The sequence below is a fragment of the Macrotis lagotis genome, chromosome 5, assembly GCF_037893015.1.
Source record: "Macrotis lagotis isolate mMagLag1 chromosome 5, bilby.v1.9.chrom.fasta, whole genome shotgun sequence".
NCBI classification, from domain to species: domain Eukaryota; kingdom Metazoa; phylum Chordata; class Mammalia; order Peramelemorphia; family Peramelidae; genus Macrotis; species Macrotis lagotis.
The window spans coordinates 185,028,045-185,048,542 of NC_133662.1; the positions used below are offsets into that span (position 1 = coordinate 185,028,045).

Below are 20,498 nucleotides of genomic sequence, written 5' to 3' on the forward strand. Positions count from 1 at the left end.
ATTTTTAACTTAGATGTATAGAAATCAAAAAGAAATAGATTTAGCTTTGCTGGAATAAGTCTAACAGTTAAACTTATTAAAAATTGCATCTGTTGTCCAGGGACCTAGAAGGGGCCATTACCATGAGCACCCCAAAGGACCACCAGTCTGCGCTCTGCGTGTGCCCTCGTCGATTCACCACCTCTGGAGCCATATATTCTATTGTGCCACAGAAGGAATATGCTCGTTTATCATGGTCAATAGCCTCCTTGCTCAGGCCAAAATCTAAACATAGAAAATTTTGAAAAAGATACAACTTAAGTATAACAGTAGTCATCATAATCTTTTCACATGTATATCATCAAGGTCAAAATCTCAAAAGAGTGAGGTCATATCCAATCACATTTTCAGACACATTTGTTCTTATTGACTAGGTCTTGTGTTCTCCCACTTTTCCCAAATAAATTTCTTTTTTCTTTTTTTTTTACAAGGCAATGGGGTTAAGTGACTTGCCTAAGGTCACACAGTTAAGTAAATATTAAGTGTCTGAGACCAAATTAGAACTCAGATCCTCCTGACTCCAGGGTCAGTGCTTATCTATTGTGCCACCTAGCTGTCCCCCACCCACCCACCCACCCAATACATTTCTAAACACATTCTCACCTTTTTTTGAAATACATGTTTGTCTATGAGCAAATACCCTCGAATAGCTTAAAGGTTCCAAATGATGAATCCCAGAAAGGTATCATCATTGGGTATCATGGATAATGCTGCGATTAAACCAGCATCTCTAGACAGAGTATCTTCACAGACTCCACAAAGGATTTTATCTTTAAATGCCAACCTAGTCAAATTGAAGTTCAATTACTGTTTAAGTGTTAACTCCTCCCATAGTCTTGGTCTGAGAGGATGTCCCCAGGCATTGTAGACAAAACTAAAGACAGAGAAGGCAGAGAACCCTCACCTCCTAACTTTGTGCCTGTTTGACAGGTATAATAGCTCTAAATCCTATAAGTGGATTCCATCAACAAGCATTTGGTAACTCCTTTGGGAAATTTTGCTTGGTTTCTTCAAATTCTTTGCTATACCCAGCTATACCAGTAGACAAATATCTAAATACAAGAAAATTTCTAAAATATGATCTAAATCTAGAAGTTACTGACTAAAGCATCATTATACTGTTGATAGCAGTAAAATAGTGTTAAAGAATATAAAGGGGTTTCAACTAGAGGATGTAAGATGAGAGACAAGAAAAGGAAAGAAATGGAAAATAAGAAATAGATTAAAAAAAAACCCCAAATCACAATTTAAGAGAATTTAAAATACAGCAGAGAATGACTCATAACCTACCAGAGCAACAAAAATGTTTAGAAAACCAATTGAAACAAATGGAATCTTTGCATTTTCAAGCAACATGGAAGTTTATAAGGACTGAGATGAAGTCATAGTAAGAGCCTTCTTACAAACCTGTAATCTTTATGTGCCCCTCTTCGTCCAGTAGGATGCTAAAATTAAAGGAAAGAAAATTGGACTTTAGAAGAAGACTTGGCATATTGAACCACAAGAGACAGAGGAAAGAACAATTTTCATTAGTATAGTAGAGAAAGAAATGAGCCAAGGGAATGGAACAGGGCCAATGGGATGTTTGCCTATGTAGGTTTGGGTTTGAAGACATTAGACTTTTTATTCAAGTTGTTTCCCTCTATGGTGAGAGAAATGATTGTTAATAAACAATGATTTGGGGAGATTCAATTTCTCCTTTTTCTATAGTCCTCATTTCAAAGGTCATTGTCTTGAAGAACACTACTGTTGATGAGATTGAATTAATTTTCCTCAATCTTAGTCAGACCCACCCAACTTTATAAAGGATTTTAAGCCCATTGTGTTCTGCTCAGGTTTGGCTGGGGAAAATTCTTTGATTATATTGCCCAAAACTGGGGGTAATTTAGAAGTAAATGACATAATAAAAGTTCATTAGAATAGGTTCAGCCCCTCTTCATAATATTCATTCTCTCATTACTTGTTAACTAATTAGAGTTGATTGCTATCTTCTGGAGCACCCACTTTCTCAAGACCTTGTAGGCCTTGAGTCTGCTGCTATGAGGGTCTTTGGCATTTGAAAATGCCACTGATCTCTTTTATTAATAACATGCTAGGCTTTGTTAGTAAAATGATTACATTTCCCAGAAACTATGTCTCCCAAACTTTCAAATGTCACATTGAAGTATTAGATGTATAACTGAATGAAGAAAAATAGCTTTGGTCTCTGGTATATGCTTAATTAGTAAAAAATCAATAAGTATCTTTCAAGTCTTCAGCATTCAGACACTTCTGAACTGCCCTCCCAGCATCAAAGTACTTTTGGCCATTTTCCAAAATTTATCTTTTCTTGCAGAAAAAGACAAGATTTGGGAGAGTTCTGAAACTACTCTGGCTGATGACTGCTCCATTCCAGAAGCACTTAAAAGTAATTTCTTTGAAACCAAGATGCTTTCAGAATTCCTAGGGGAGTGATGGTGGTAGGAACAGATGCTTCCCAGGGGTTCAGGTCACCTCTCCAGGAATGACTGGAATGTGTTTCTGGTATGGCTGAATTTTGCAGCAATTAAGAAGGGATCTCTGTGCATAGAGCAGAAATTATTTGCCATGTATCCAGGGTATGAAGGATCTGGGCCAGGAGGAAAAAAATAGGATGAATTTAAAGATGACTTAATGATATCTTTTTATTTCACTATTCCTTTTAACACTGATTTTGGTGGAGATTTTTGTTTGAGTTAAAAATATGCTATATGCTCTTCCTTTAACTGGACTTTCCAAATCAATGTATCCATAGTAGACTTTGAGATTTGAAGTATATTGAAAAAAAAACCTATAAATACTGATCTGGGGATTCCAAAGCTATGGAATACTCATAGGCTAAGGAGAAATTGAAAAAGTTTTGCCAGAAAATAAAGGAATTTAAGTCTATTTTTATGTCCAAGGTGGCTGAATATGAGTATTTCATAAATAATTTGGAATTTCAGAAGGAAAAATATTGGTTAACATCATGATTCTTCTCACAGAAGTGTTGTTCAGGTCACATAGAACTTGAATTTATTTTGAAACCAGTTCGGGAAACATTTTATACTGAATTTTTTTTTCCTTTTGTCACCAATACATAAACACATAAACAAAGTCAGAGACACATAGAGAAATAAGTTTGGGAAGGTAGGTTTTTATATAATTAATTAAGGTTTGAAAAAACACTTTATATGTTATCTCATGTTATCATTTGTAATTAAACATAAATGCATTTCCTGGAAAATCCACGAAGAAAAATGTTTATACGGTTTTTGTGAGAGTGCTAGGAAAAACTGAAAGAAAAAATGTGTCACAGATAATTATAAGACTAATTTTTAGCTGATGAAGCAAATTTGTTTGTCTTAATCATAGTCCACACCAAGAAATGAACAGCTTTCAAGAAAGGTAATCTAATAACTCTGAGTTAAACAAGACATTTTTAAGTATTGCAATTAAATGTTACTATTTTCAAATTCTAAAAGATCACTCTAACCTTTAAAAAAGAATGGAATTAGCAACCATTGCCTCAATATGATTGCACATATTCCTTCTCTTACACATGAATGTCTGTTTATTGCCACTTTTATGGGAAGTAAAGCAAGTATACTCACAGATTTCTATAATATAATATGCAAGAAATGAAAAAGAAGTTTTTTAAAGCTTATTTTGATTTATATCTTTTGTAATCACCAAAGATGACAGAAAAGTCTCAAAGTATTATACCTAAAACTAACCAAAAGGTGATACTAGCTAAAGGATTAAAGTATTTACCTATAAATCAGAGATATTAATTAGAAAGTTTCATTTTACATCATTTTTTCAAGAAGACAGTTCTATTTAATAAAATATATTTTCTATGATAATATTCAATCTAGAGCTTTCAAAAATAGTTCAAATGTGGTTTAGTAAGACATGCCAAAATAGTACTTGTTTATGTGGGCTGTCAAGCCCACAACCTCACATAAACAATGAATTCCTCCCCTCACAATGCTAAAGTATAGCTTGCAAACTTTGCTTATGAATATGCAAATCATACAAAAAAGCTGAAATATTTAGTGAAGCTTGCCTCAGAAAAGAATTTTAGCATTATGTTGGTCATTTAGAAATGAGAAAAACATCATGCATTAAATCCAGTTGTCTCTGACCATCTGATCTGTATCAGCACTAAAAATAAAAGGGATAGGGAAAAGGGTATTTTGTAAAAGCTATTTTCATCCATAACATGGATTAAACACATAGCTTGTTTAGTATAGAGTCTTTTACATAGTAGGAGCTTAATAAATACTAGTTGACTGACATGTTAACATTAAAATCACTGATTAATTTTATGGAGAATTAAGGGGAAACTGACTTTCTACTGTATTAGAAGGTATCTTTGAAAGTCAATTTGCTCAAAAATATACCAGAACATCCAGGTGATAACAATGGATAGAGTGTTGAATTTGGGTTCAGGAAGACCTGAGTTCAAATCCGACATCAAACACTTAATAGTTGTGTGACCTTAGGTAAGTATCTTAATCCTTTTTGCCTTGTTTTCTCCATCTATAAAATGCACTGAAGAAGAAAATGGCAAACCACTTTGTCAAGAAAACTCCAAATTGGGATCACAAAGAGTTGGACACAAGTAAAACAACAAGAACATACTGAGTGGCTTATATTGAGAAAAGCTCTTCATTTTCTTGAGTTTGACTTAATATTTGAAAGAACCTATAGAGGAGAAGAGACAAAACTCAAGGCTAGTTGAAAAATGATGGAGCTAACCCCTTACTTTGGGAGATATATGTCCCAGTATTCAGGAGGTTCTGAATAAGTCTCAAAAGGCAGCAGTTTGAGGGGTGGCTAGGTAGTGCGGTGGATAAAGCACCGGCCCTGGAGTCAGGAGTATCTGAGTTCAAATCCGGTCTCAGACACTTATTAATGACCTAGCTGTGTGGCCTTGGGCAAGCTGCTTAACCCCATTTGCCTTGCAAAAACCTAAAAAAAGGCAGCAGTTTGGTGACATTTCCAGGGGCAGGGAGAGAAGAACATTCATCAGACTATACTGGAATCTCTGCCTAAGAATCTGACAACATGAAGATTTTCCCAGTCTGCTTTGCAGCGATTTTCTGACTGTTCTGCAGAGCTAGGACTATAAGGGAAGGAAGGGTGGGTATGGGGGAAAGCTTCAAGTTACTAACACTTTTCAGTAGTAGATAAGGAGTAAATGTAGATTCCAGGCATTCTTATTTCCCTTTACTTCTTGCCTCTTACTTACTTTTCAGGCTTTAGATCCCTGTAAATGATTCCTAGACCATGAAGGTGGTCTAAAGCCAAGGCCAGCTCAGCTAAGTAGAACTTCACATCCTCTTCAGTAAACATTACCTAGAGAGAAAAGAATAAATCCATTTATTTTCTTATGTGGTTGATTTGTTCTAGAGAACTCTGCCAGCAAGAGTGACTCATTTCTACTAAAAAGTATACAGTTTAGTTCAATATGTTCTGCAAGAAAACCATGGGCTCCCACTACCTAGTCATTTTTGGCTCTTCTGATGGAAAAAAAAAGTTCCTAGTTTCAAGATAAGGGGAGAGAGAAAATTAAATGTGCAGCCATCTCTCAACCATTGATATGAATATATATTTGAGCAGAATAGCTGATAATTCTCCTAATCCCTGGTTACTTGGTCTTGGGCTATATTTCTGTACTTTTATGTAACTATGGGTATTTTGGATAATCATAACATTTCAATAAAAAATGGAGCCACATTGAAAATCCAACAAGAAAAATTGGCAAATATGTCCAGATTTTCTATTCTGCTCAACTCCTTCTTTAACTTAGCATAAAGAATAAAAAGTAAGGGGGCAGCTAGGTGGTACAGTGGATAGGGTACCAGCCCTGGAATCAGGAGAACCTGAGTTCAAATTTGGTCTCAGACATTTAATAATTACCTAGCTGTGTGACCTTGGGCAAGTCACTTAATCCCAATGCCTTGCAAAAAACCCCCCCAAAACAAAACAATCCGACATCAAACACTTAATAGTTGTGTGACCTTAGGTAAGTATCTTAATCCTTTTTGCCTTGTTTTCTCCATCTATAAAATGCACTGAAGAAGAAAATGGCAAACCACTTTGTCAAGAAAACTCCAAATTGGGATCACAAAGAGTTGGACACAAGTAAAACAACAAGAACAGGTAGTGCGATGTCCTTAATTCCCCTTAATTCTCCATACAATTAATCAGTGATTTTAATGTTAACATGTCAGTCAACTAGTATTTATTAAGCTCCTACTATGTTAAAGACTCTATACTAAACAAGCTATGTGTTTAATCCATGTTATGGATGAAAATAGCTTTTACAAAATACCCTTTTCCCTATCCCTTTTATTTTTAGCGCTGATACAGATCAGATGGTCAGAGACAACTGGATTTAATGCATGATGTCTGGCAGAATTCCTGAACCTAGAGGTTTGCCCTCCTTGTTTGGAGAGAGAAAGAAGAGTTTCAGTTTTAAAAGGCTTTCCTGTTGAGCTTGAGTAAGGCTTTGTGAACAGTCTCCATGGTCAAGAAATGATCATAGATCTAGGGTAGGAAGGAACTTTGGAGGTGTTCTGACCAAGCCCCTTTATCTTACAGATGATGAACCTGAAGCCCAGAAAAGTTAAGTTATTGACTCAAGGTCATATTGGTAATAAATGGTAGAATCAAGATTTGAAATTGATTCTTTTGACTCTAAATCCAGGATTCTTTCAGCATATCAGGCTATTTTACAATAAGGAACTAAGGAGTATTAAAGGATTAGGTGAATTGTTTTAAAAAAAAGATTTATTATGCAATAGCTGACATTGGGGTAACTAATGCATGAATAATGAAAAGTCAGCTTTTTATTCATGTTGTCTAATCTTTAATGAACAGTAGTGCAGTTGTAATGGATAAGATCTGGCTTTAGAGCTGGAAAGACCTGGGTTCAAGTGTCACATAGTCTAGGAGCATGATATTGGGGCAAGTCATTTAACAGTGGGTAGGTGGCACAGTGGATATAGTGCTGTGCCAGGAATCAGTTCAATCTCCACCTCAGACTCTTATTAGCTGTGTGACCCTGGGCAAGTTACTTAACTTTTGTCTGTCTCACTTTCTTCAACTTTAAATATATGATTATAATAGAACCTCTTTCCAGGTTTGTTGGGGGAGGGGATCAAATGAAATATTTATAAAGGACTCAGTGCAGCATCTGGCTTAATAAACACTTGTTTTCTCCTCATTCCCCCTTTCCCTCCCTCCTTTCCTTTCCTTCCTTCCTTCCTCCCTCCCTCCCTTTCTTTTTTACTCTCTCCCTTCTTTCCTTCCTTCCTTCCTTCCTTCCTTCCTTCCTTCTCTGCCCCCCTTCTCTTCTTTCTTTACACTCTTCTAAGAAATTTTCTAAAAAATAAAAACTGTAGAAGAGGTTGAACTGTACTGAAAAAGGCTGCTATAGACCTAAGAAAGAACAGAGTCAGTTCTCTCTTATACCTCACCAAAAGTCTATCCACCTTTGAAGCATCAACACAACACAGAAAGTAATGCTTCCCTGGGATTCATTCATTATTTGAGGAAGAGAATAATGTACAAGTTCAGGTGAGCTGATCATATGTCAGCAGAGCAACCCTGGGCTCTGTGCTAAGGGCCCTGGAGTTTAGCTCCTACTTTTGGTGATTGCTATTTACTCCACCTTGGGAAAGTCACTTACTCTCAACCTCTGTTTATTTATCTGAATATGATGAAACTGGACAAAAGGATTTCTTGAGTCTTTTTTCCTTATCTCTCTGTAAATGACTTTGTTTACTAATATCCCGTTACTATTACATCTAATTCTACAGACACAGGCAGTTTCCTTACTCATTTTGCTATTTTACCAGTCAGGTACTTAGCTAATATTCAAGAGCCTGTGAACATATGGCATCTCAGAAAGGGATTATACAAAAAATAACCTGTTTGGCCACCCACAGTAACTTTCAGTGTCTAGTGATCCATGGATAGAAACAGACACGAAACAGGTCAAATAATACCTTGTTAACAGCTGGCATGTGCAAAGGACAATATTTAATTTAGTGGGACACAGTCTGGACACAAAGCATTTAGGTAGATTCAGTCATTTGATGTATAATATGGAAGTACTTGGGTAGATAATAAAAATCTCATTAAAAAGAGTAAAATTGTGATTAGACAAGTTCAAAAATATAAATTGTACCCAATGTATTTTATTAAATTGTTGATTCTAGAGATAGCAGTGGTGCAGTGGATAGAAAACTGGCCCTGGAGTCAGGAGGACCTGAGTTCAAATCTGAATTTGACAGACACTTAGTAACTCAGACACTTAATAACTACCTAGCTGTGTGAACCTGGGCAAGTCACTTAACCCCACTGCCTTGCAAAAAGAAAAACAAACCAAAAAAAAGTTGATTCTTGACTATTTTCCTCCTTTAATGGGGACACTACATATTTATATAGTTTAACCTCAACTGATGAAAGACAATCTTATTACTTAGCATTAACTGATTCCTTATCCCAGTTCCCTTAGAATACATTTCAAACCTTTTTCTCCTCAAGTTTCCCACACCTCTCCCTTTTCCCACTGATCAGTAGAAAACTTTGTCTCTCAATTACTGAGGAAATTAGGGCCTCTTACCATGACCTCCTTTTTCCTTTTCTTTTCTTCAACTCACACCCCCATTACAACATTCCCACAGGCCAACCCTTAGTCACCTTTCTGGCTTATTATTCATTATTCATATCATTTCCTTGACTTTGAATGAACTTTAACTTGAGTTCTCTTTTCTTCTCTAAACTTTTTCTTGGTGATCATATCAGCTTCTATGGATTTAATTATCATCTTTATGCAGGTGACTCATGAATAGATATTCAACTTCTGTTTCTCCCCTGTGTTCTCCCCTTCAGCTCTGTGTTAATCATTTGCTTCCTGAGCATTTCCAACTGGATATTTCAGACATATGTCAAATCAACAGACCCCCAAACAACTCATTATCTTTCTCCTCTTGAATCTCCCATTTTCTGTAGAACCTCAGTCTACTTCATTCTACATATAGATCAATTGCCTCAATAAGCTCCTTTAAAGATTGTTTAATTGTCTTGTATTGCTAGAGCCATAGCAAATAGTTATTAATGTTCAGTCATTTTTTAGTCCTGTCTGAATATTCATGACCCCATTTGGGGTTTTCTTGGCAAAGGTTGGGAGTAGTTTGCCATTTTCTTCTCCAGGTCATTTTACAGATCAAGAACTGAGGCAAACAGGGTGAAGTGACTTGTCCAGGGTCTCAGAACTAGTAAATGTGGTGAGGCTAAACTTGAACTTGGGAAGATGAATCTTCCTGACTGTAGGTCCAGGGCTGTATCCACTGCACCACTTAGCTATCCCATATTGAGAATAGTAGGTGGTTAATAAATAATGTTGATGAATATAAGCATTAATTTTGTCCCTGTTGCTGGCAGAACTCTGTGATTTTTCTGAGTTTTAATATGCAACATGTCTTTCAACTCAACCCAACAAACTAGACTAATTACAGAACAGAAGGATCACAGAATCCTTCTGAGTCCAGGGCTGGTGCTCTATTCACTGTGCCACCCTCTACAGTAAGGTAAATTCTTGTACTCTAACCTTTTGTTTAATAGATGAAACAATTAATTCTTAGTCTTTCAGTGACCTGTCCAGTGGTGAGTGACAGCACCAGAATTCAAACATAGTTCCTTTGACTTCAACTCCAGTTCATTCCATTCTAGTCAAATATTCCATTTAATGTGACTAAAGATTGACCATTATTGAGTTTTGAATCTGGAGTCACAAAGAACTGAGTTCAAATCTAGCCTCAAAGACATAATAGCTATGTGGTCCTAGGAAAGTCACTCAACTTCTGCTTGCCTCAGTTTCTTCAATAGTAAAAAGGAGATAATAACAGAACTTAGCTTTCAGAGTTGTAGTGAGGATCAAATAAGATAATAATTGTAAAGTGCTTACAAAGTAATCATAAAATGTGTCCTGGCATATAGTGTTATAGAAATGGTAATTATTGTTATTATATTCAGTATTACTAATGAACATGAAGGTTCTCTATCTCTGTATTGTGAAATGTTTGAATAGATGTCCCTGAAAATAAACTCTGATTAAGGACTTTCACCTAGTGTGGGTAGTAAAGCTTTGTCCCCAAAGCATTCTTCCAATAAGGTTCACAAAGCAATTTGGAAATAGCTTTAGATAGCAATCAGAATAACAAGCTCAAGTTTCTCTGTGAAGGGCAGTAGAGAAAGTTTAATTATTGTCCCTCTCACCATATAGAGCCACACAGGAGTTTTGGGTCTCACGATCTCTCAGCATTGTTAGGTCTCATGTCTTTTTTGCATTGCCCCATGACTTTCTTCTTGCAAAACATTCATGTCATCAAATCTCTCCTGCATCCCCAAAAGCTTTAACCTGATTTCTAGAAGAAAACCTGCTGCAATTCACCTCTTTTACAAACTTACCTCTTTGGAGAGTCTGGTGAAAAGATCTCCTCCCCTTAGGAAATCTAATATTAGATACAGTTTTCCTTCTGTCTGAAATGCTAGATTGGGAAAGAAGGTAGGACAATTCATCAGTTGTGAAGGTCTCCTTGGATTGGAAATTACTCATTCATTCTGGCTTGTCTCTTTGTACTTAGAAGTTTCTCTTTGGTCAACATAATAACATCCATTTATAAAACTAAGTCATTTCAAAAAAGATACAGAAACTCAAGTAGGAGAATAGACACCTGGGTAAAGAAAAAAGATAAAATGGCCTAAAATTAGGAGTTCTACCTCCTTTTTTTTTAAATTAGAGTTTTGTTTTCTCTTACTCTTTTTTCTTTTCATCACAAAGGAACCTATCTTATTATTGATGTTGAATAGGGCATAGTAGGAGTGAAGGGAATAAGGGATATAACTAGTTGATTCAAGGTTAATAATAAATTTTTATTTCAATATTTGATAAATTATATGATTTGTTCTGATACACTTGATAAGTACATTAAATGACAAAGGCTTTGAAGAGTATGAGACAGCAACAACTTAAAGCTGAGTCACAATAACATCATAAGTTTGAATGAGAAGAGACCTCAGACGGAAAATACTGTTTTCATTCGTATCTTCAATTGATCTGTATTCTTTAATTGTTTGACATCACTCTGTTACTTCTTTTATGGAAGTATCTGGGACTAGTTAGCACAGCTGGTTATGGCATCATGCTAATAAAACTGAGTTTATGAGTTAGAACATTTGTGTGACTAATTATTTTCATAGTGTTGTAGATAGCAAACCGCACAACCAACTATGTTCAACTTTTCTGCAAATGCATTCCCTTGATGATCCAGGGAACTAGGTGAAAGTATTGGAAGGCTCAGCCTCAGCCTCCCTTGTAGTTATGATTATGGACATGAACTACCAAACTTGAGTTTATAAGTATTTCTAAATTAATATATTCAGTTTTTATTCTGATCAATTTAAGAAGAAATTATTAGCCAGTGTTGTGAGCTAAAAGAGCTAAAAGAGGACTCCATTTTTCTCTCTCTAAAGCTATTTATTTCTGTTTTACATTTATATTTTGGATTCACCAATAATCTCTCAAAATTTTTATTCCCTTACAAAATTTTGCCTTTCTGCTTTATCTTGCAGAATTACAGGTGCTAAAGTCACTGCTAAACCCTTAAAATAAAGGAGAATCCTTAAGTCTTAGAAAATAGTAGAATCTTTAAGACTCAAGTAAAAATGTAACTAGAATATTACATCACTTGTGCCTTTTGACATAGCAATTTTTTGCAACTTCTTTCTGCAACCATATATTTTTTTTAATCAAGAAAGATAAAATAGCAAAGAAAAGTGCAAAAATTAATTTATGAGTTTACTGGGCCTTGGATAATTTGCCTATTATGATTTTCTCCCTGGCATTTATTTATGAAAAAAGGAACAACTATTGAAATAACCCAATTTGGGATACCTAAGAACTTTATAATTAAGTAAGAGAATTGATTTTCCAATTCTAAGTTTTGCCATTTAAAGAACTGTCCTTTAATAGATGCCATTAAATAGATGCTATTAAATAAGTCATTGTGTATTTTTAAAGGGAAAGATACTAGAAGCAATGAGTTAGGCAGAAGGACTAATCTACCAAACAGAACTTGATTCTATGAATTAACTAGAATTTTCTTTCTACCTTTTTATGACTTTTTTTGTGGTAACTTGCCCCAAGTCCTTACAACTATTTGCTACTTTTTAAAAATAATAATGTCATTACCGTAATGAAGTTTGACAATGAAAGGGTGATTGACTTCTGCCAAGATATCTCTTTCCATTTTTGATCTTACCCGATCTCGAACTGTAAAGCACAATAACAAAGACTTTCAGAAGTCAGGAAGTAGACTTTTAATATAAAAGAAAGATTATAAATTTAGATGCAACCAGTTTTGAAGACATAAATATCCCTACCATTCCCTTCCTAAATAAGGACAACTTAGAGGTTTACATAAATCCATTATCAAAAGCATAATCAAACCACACACTCAAGTGTTCTCTTAGACTTTGATGTAGTGGTGGTAATCACTTCCTTATGCGTGCCCATATGCATACATCCTTGGGCCATGTGCAAAGACCTCAATCCTTTAATGGTTCCTTCTTACCTCTTACATAAAGCCTAACCACTTCAACAGCATTCAAGACCTTCTATAATCTATAGTGACCTTATTTTTTAAACCCGAGAGCTCGTTATTAGAATCCTCCTAGATGAAATAGAATAGCAGAATTATAATTTTCAGAGTTAATTGTGCAATTAAATTCACTTATTTTACAGAAGAGGAAATTGAGACTCAAGATGCTATGCAACTTGTCCAAACTCACTGGAACTAGAACTCAGGTGTCCTGTTTCCTCGCTATAATGTTCTATTCATAATATCCTGGATGAAAGGATACACTAATGTATTGTAATAGCTAAGGGAGAGAGTCTGTAGAGCTTGAACTCACACATGACAAATACTCTGAGGGAAGTAAAAGAAAAACAAAGTCAATTTAGTTTGGGAAGAATTAATGAAGCAAGGGTTATGAATGGAAATTATTACCCAAAATAATTATAGACTGAGCTCTGGCTTCAGAAGGAAAGTTCTTGCTGAGCATTTGTATTTACAATATAATTTCAAATCACTGACAGTGTTTTTGTCTCTAGAGTAATGATCCTTGAGCTTAGAGATCATTTTTCTCTTTATAATCATAGTAACTATTTTTCAGAATCTGTTCAATAGGTTGGACAATACAGTCTGGTTTTATGATCTTTTCTTACTTATCAGTTGTACTGAAAAATCCACTTATGCCTCAAAACCCTATTTGAGGGTGGCTAGGTGGTACAGTGAATAGAGTACTGGCCCTGGAGTCAGGAGTACCTGAGTTCAAATCGGGCCTCAGACACTTAATAATTACCTAGCTGTGTGGCCTTGGGCAAGCCACTTAACCCCACTGTCTTGCAAAAAAAAAAACAACAACCCCCTATTTGAGTAAACTACTGAATGATGACCAATGTTCATTCACTTTTAGCAACAAATTAATTGCTAAATAAACAAGATATTGAGATTGATGGGAACTGAAGGGCAAGAGGTTGCTGATGGGGTAGGAGGCTGGAGGAAGACAGACTCCAGGGGAAAGGGGATAGACCAACTCCTTCACCTTCCAAGATGTCAGTTTGCATAGAGGTCATAGGTTTAGAGAAAGTTAATGGTTGGAAGACACATTGGAGATTATCTAGTCTAGTCTAATTACTGTATTTCATAGTTGTAACAAATGAGCTGAAAGCATAGGTCCTGTATATTTTGAGTTCATCTTGCCATCTCATTATTGTTTAGGTTTTCCTTGAGAAAAATGGAATAAGACTTATTTGTATATGCATTATACACCCAACTAGACTGTAAGTGGCAGTGCATTGCTCTCCAGAAATGCTTGACCATGTCTTATCTAAATTTTATATCTCACCTACTTTTAAATAGTGTTCTGAATGTAGAAGATGCTAAATAAAAATCTTTAATGAAATGTTTGATATCAAATAATAGCAAGGGTAATAATAGTGGCTAACATTTATAAACACTTAAATATTTGTAAAGTACTTTAATATATTATTTTTTAAGGTGATTTATACCATTAAGTTATATCATGATATAGAAAGTGAAAGTTAGAGAAAAGTGAGGTAGTGTTGAGGTTTGGTAAGAGGTTATAATCAGAAAATAAGTGCATTTCTATAGATATACTGCCTAACTCATAGTTCTATGAAGAAAGTGTCTCATCATTCTCATTCTCATCTTTATTGAGAGATGCAGCTAGGCATAGTGGAGAGAAAGCCAATCTCAGACTCAGGATACCCTGGATTTAAATTCAACTAAGATGACGAGTTGCAGAGATGTCAACTTGCATTGATCTACTGAAACCACAGGTTCCATTTCTATTGCTATTGTATATTTATATCAATAAAAATTTTCCCACAGACAGGTTTGTCTGACCATGTTATATGGTATAAAATATACTTTTGACCATCTGATTCAAATTTATCTTTCCTCCTTGCTTCATATTAATACATTTCATGTATGTTTACAACATACACTGGATTGATAACTGATTTTTTTTAGGTTTTTACAAGGCAAATGGGGTTAAGTGGCTTGCCCAAGGCCACACAGCTAAGTAATTATTAAGTGACTGAGGCCACATTTGAACTCAGGTACTCCTGACTCCAGAGCCGGTGCTTTATCCACTGTGCCACCTAGCCACCCCTGATAACTGATCTTTAAACTCACTCTATATTTTCCTCTTCCTGTCACTCATAAAAGATACCTCCCTATTCTTGCAATTCATTTTTTAATTTATTTCCATCTTTTGAAATTTTTCTTTTCCTTCAGGATACATTTCAGTTTCTATTCCTGAATTTATCGTTCCCTTATCCACCCAGCTGAAAATAATCTCTCTTCTCTTAGTGGGTGTAAACAGGGCTACAACACATTGTTAATAAGGACTTTGGTAGGAGGAAACAGAATAAAAAATTGTCATCATACTGGGACTGATGATGCCCAATTGTGATCCTTACTACTGGGGAGGCTTAAACTGGTAGATCACCTGAAACCAGGACTTCTAAGCTAGATCCCCTGGGAATAGGGGGTCCACCAAGAAACCTAAGGAGTGGGAAAATGGCTCAGGATATAAATGAGACAAGCGAAGGTCCTGTGCTTATCAGTAGAGGAACTGGATCATAAGTAGAGCCTATATTTTCAGCCTGTGTAAAATAGGGAGACCCAGACTCTAAGAAAAAAAATCATTGAAAAAGTTTATTAGCAGAAAAAAGATAAGCCAGTCACTTAGAGTATAGGATGATAACTGATGAGAAGGTCATAGGGTCCACTGACTGCCATGCAATGTCAAGAGAACTTGAGGCAGGCCTTTCACCTATTGAGTGGATCCTTTGTGGCAAACTTATGGGGGGACAAGAATGTAAGTTGTATAGGAGAGGTAGGCACGGATGGATGTGATTTGTATCATTGTGGGAACAGTTCCACCAGTGAGATTACAAATCTTTAGGAGTATATTGTTATCATATCTGCCCATCAAACTGCAGGCTATGTGAGAGAGTGACTATCATTACTGATCTCCTGACATTGAAGAATAAATTAGATTTGGAGTTAGGAAGACTGAATTTAAATCTTGTCTCTGCCACTTAATTGCTGAATCCTCAATTTCCTCATTTATAAAATCATGGGATTGTATTCTATGACTTCTAAGATTCCTTCCAGCTCTAAATCTTTGATCTTATAATTTTTTACATCCCCAGCACTTAAGAGAACCTTGCAAATTTTTTATCTGGACCTGTGATTTCATTCAACTATATGGAACTATGTCCATGGATGGACAACTGTTCTACAATTTATATGGTCCTAAAGTTGACTGGGAAATTGAAAGATTAAATGACTTCCTCAAGGTCACACAATCAATGCAAGTGTAACTTGACCCCAGGTCTGGCTGACTTTATGTTCAACTATGTATTCATTACAATGCACTGCCATCCCTGTATATAATATTTTTTAAATTGATGGATTAAATGGTTAATCTGTGGATATGTGATTTCTAAATGCTCAGCAAAGCTTATTATTAATATTAAAATTTAAATGTGCTTTTTGATATAGAAAATATTTTTACTATTTCACCTTTTAAATAAAACTAATGCATTTCATTAATAGAAATATGCAAACATGTTTATTCAAGAGCAAAGCATCTCATAAGAACATCCAAGTTCATTAAAGTAATTTTGTCTACTTTTCCATATGATTTAAAATATTCATAAATACTCAGACATAGCATCACAGGATCATAGTTCTGAAACAGGAAGAAATCTCAGAGGCCACTTAGTTTTTATGCTTTGTATTTGATATGGCTCTGTAACTTAGAAGAACAGGCAAAGATATTGCCCTACTCTTCCACTCCCCACAATCCCCACAACTAGCACATGGCAGAAACAATCACGAAGTACCTATACATTATACATGACACCTAAAAATAGATTACAGGTGGTAGTAGCAACAGCTAATGTACACAACTAAGGAAATATCTTCAGAAGCAGAGATAACAATAATATTGTAGCCTGTACATTTCACAAAAGAGAAAAAGGAGCTCATTCAGATAAAGCTCTTGTTAGAAAATATTTCTTCCAAATAAAAACTAATAAAAATGGGAAAGAAATAGATAAGAAATATAGATAAGCTCTATACTAACAAGGGTAGAGTTTATATCATACCTGTGACCAGCTATTTCCTCTTTATTATAGCTCAGATTTGGTGTGGACCCCCATCTTTTCCTTCTGAGCTAGCTTCCTCACCTAACCCGCACTTGCTCTGACATGTCTATGATTTCCAAAAAGGGGTATGCTGCATTAATCTATTTCCAGATCTCCTTAGGGTCAAAGAGGTAACTCTGGTGTGGAAATAAATATATTTTTCTCTCCCCTGCCACAGAAGTTCTTGAGATCCATCCCCCATGTGATCCCAATCCAGTCACCATGATGCTATTAACTTTAAAAGGTAAAAAAAATGATAATACAAAAGCAATAATGGTCATAACATTTATTCAATAGAAGGGAAAGATAAAAATAAGTAGACATCACATTTTTTTCATAAGGTGAGGCTATTAATACTATTTTATTGACTTGAGTCTGTGAATTATGATAATAATAAATAAATAACTGACTGATGATGATGATGATAATGCAAAACAACAAACCATTTCCAGCAAAGTCTGCATATAAAACAAAATCAAAAGCCCCATGTGTGAACAATTAATATACCTGTTTACCACAACAAAGGGGGCTCTTCGAATCAGTTTCTCCTTCATATTTCACTGCTGTCTATATATGCTAAGAACTTAACAGACATCACATTGACAGAAGAAAAGACTAAATCAGGAATAATTAGAACATCACAGTCCATGGATAATCCTGGGTAAAATTCTCCTATCAATGAAAGTACTGTCTTTAGGGGAGAGTGGGCATAAACCAAAATAAACCTTGCAGTGAGCTGTATGTTGACATGACAACTCATGACTCTGGACTCTAGACGTCAGGGACCTTGACCCCTTTAGGACCATTCTGCATCATAAGAAGCTTTTTCTCTACAAGGTGATTCCTTGGAACTCTCCTGTTGGGGAAAGATTTTCTATTCTGCTCTCCAGCTGATGAATAGTGGCAAACTCTTTAGCTCACATATACTCTTGCAAAAAAAATAATATCACCAAATAAGTTGCTCAGTGACAAATAGTCTAGTGATAGAAATGGGTAGCACATCAGGTTATCTATCTGATGGAGATTAAGTCCTGCCAGCTCTTTATTCAACAGGATTCTAATTTCTCTAATCAATATCTAGCAAAGCAGAGTGTCTTCTTCAATAAGCACAACTCAGAATAAATGAAATGTTGAGTCTTTTTTCCCCTCCTCAATCCACAAAGGGGAGTAGAGAACAAGGAACCCCTGACAAGCTTCCCCTCTCTCAAAACTATGGATGCCATTAGAAAGCAATTAGTTAGACAACTCTGTATATAGCTGCAGGCTTCAGCTTTCATCCAATTAACATAATAACTAAAGAACTCTCTTATTTGATTCTCAACTTATTTCCAGCTGATTTCCAATCAGTAGGCTCCCAGCAAAGCATCCAATGCAGCTATATAGACTGAAAGCAGCCTCTTCCATTATTATGTCCTTTTCTGGCTTCTTCTGATTACCCCTGTGTCTTCTTTTACCTCCCTATTTTTTTTTTATCTTTCTCTCCCTCTAGCTTTTTTCTTCTGCTGGCCCTATAAATTCGTTTCTGGTTTTTCCCATCTTTTTTTTAACTTCTTCTAGCTTCTTATATTTTCAATGCTATATATTAGAATCTTCTTATGGATAGTAACTCATTGCTACCTTTATGAGGTAAAACTCAAGAAATCGAACATTCTATCAGGTATGAGTTTCATAATCCTTATCTAATTATTCCATAGTTGTTAGGTATTTCACATATAATTCCTCTGTTATAAACCCTAAAACTCTAAAAACAGCTACATGCAAATGAATAAGTGGACTACAATGCTTTTTAGCCTTTGTAACTGTTTTGTTCAGCTTTTCCTTTACATTTTTCAGCTTTTCCATTACATCCATTTGAAGAACAAGTCTCTATCTGGTCCTGAGAATAAGATGTTTCTCCTCAATACTTTCATTGAAAGGCTGTGGTTCTTCTTGTTGACTTTATCAGTTTTTCTCCTGTAAATATATTTTCCTTGCCCCTTTCAGTAACTAAGATATCTACATGCAAAAAATTCCAAAACAGAATCTTATATAACTATATTCCATAAAAAGTCTCTCTGGGCAATTTACTGACATAGAATTTAGTTAAAATTAAATAAAGAATATCATTCTGTTTCAGACAACCAACCATATGAGTAGTTGTCCTAAATAAATGAGTTCTTTAGTGACTCAGCCAGCTTTTCCTTATGGTGAAGATCATGTCAGAAATACCTATTCGGCAAGAAGTCTGTCTCTTCTTCAGCATTTCTATCCTTTTTTCTAATTACAACAAATTGATATTACAAAGATTTTGAAGAGCAAGCCCTGCAGTTCTCCAATTTACATGGCCAGAGTCAAACGAGAGGTTACTTTTTTGGGGTAACTGCAGCCTTTGTTATTGGATACTGACATTTTAACCTCATTTGAATCATACCTGAAGATGTCTTTGTATTATATTTTTATCTCTTATTAAGAAGATCATTCAAGTACATTCTAAAACATAATGAGGACTGAGTTTAGTTAGGATTTAGGAATGATAAAATTCAGGTTAAAATATTTCTATTGATAGTTCTAATATATAGATATGTCAAGAATCTGTTATTTTCTTCTTTTGAGAAAAATTTTAACATATGTACTAATTCAGTATGTATGCATAAATACCCAAGTTCTGGAGTTGAAGATAAGAAAACAAATAAAGTCCATGCTATCAAGGAGCTTACAATCTATTTGTGTGACAGACATATACACAGGGGTAAGGGATGGAGTTAAATGACAGCTGAATGGATTCAGGAAGACAAGTTTAAATTTTGTCTCAGACTACTCTCAGAAGCTGAGTTGTTCTGAGCCAGTTAATTAGCCTCTCTCAGTCTCAGTTTTCTCATTTATAAAATGAGGATAACAGTAGCCATCTAACAGAGTTGTTATGAGATTCAATTGAGATAATATTTGTAAAATTTTTTGCTAATTTAAAAAGCTATAAAACTTCAGTTGTTATCATTATTAATTATTTGTTCAATAAGTTAAATGAGGTACACAGAGATGAAGTGACTTGATTTGATCACAAATCTTCTGGATTTTATTTGCATACCCATTGCCTGGCACACTGGCACTCAGTGGATGCTTAAAAAACACTGGTAGATTAAGTACTTCAAGCCTACCCCAAAATAAATCCACCATGTCCTCCTCTCAATTATTGTCCTGATGCTAAAAAGAATTAGACCTGATAAATTTAAATTTTTAAATGAATTAAAAAATAAATTTAAAATGAATAAAATGATAAGTTTAAAATGGCTAAAACATATCTTGGTTCAGATTTCCAAAGGCAGCTGCTAAATTTAAGACAACAGAAAAAAAAATCAAACTAAGAAATGAGTCCTGTCATTTGGATGGAATGTTGATAAAGACATCACAACAATGGGGAATCTTTTATGATTCTAAGATCTGTAACACTGGTTATATATCTATATATCTATATCTATATACAGTTTCAGTATGATTCAGATGAGAAGCTAGCTTTTCTGAGATTGCTCATCCAAAAGACTTGCATGTGACCTCTAACAACTTTGTTGGTGGAAGAGCAGCAAAACTCTTATTATTAATATATAGACTTTGTTATATATTGACTTCCAGTGAAATATCTAGGGACAGAATTAGATGGCTA

The 20,498-nt window shown here is 35.1% G+C and overlaps 1 protein-coding gene across 4 annotated transcripts in view; it reads right to left on the bottom strand.

The window, feature by feature from the left end:
- The window catches only part of RPS6KA2 (ribosomal protein S6 kinase A2), a 455,741-nt gene that overhangs the window by 98,858 nt on the left and 336,385 nt on the right, over positions 1 to 20,498 (bottom strand). For all 4 annotated transcript variants that reach the window (XM_074188016.1, XM_074188018.1, XM_074188017.1 and 1 more), the window contains 5 exons: positions 12,308 to 12,388; positions 10,525 to 10,604; positions 5,294 to 5,400; positions 1,447 to 1,484; positions 122 to 264 (listed from right to left, as the gene is read on the bottom strand). In XM_074188016.1, the coding sequence (XP_074044117.1) occupies positions 122 to 264; positions 1,447 to 1,484; positions 5,294 to 5,400; positions 10,525 to 10,604; positions 12,308 to 12,388 (449 nt within the window). The remainder of the gene's footprint in view (positions 1 to 121; positions 265 to 1,446; positions 1,485 to 5,293; positions 5,401 to 10,524; positions 10,605 to 12,307; positions 12,389 to 20,498) is intronic.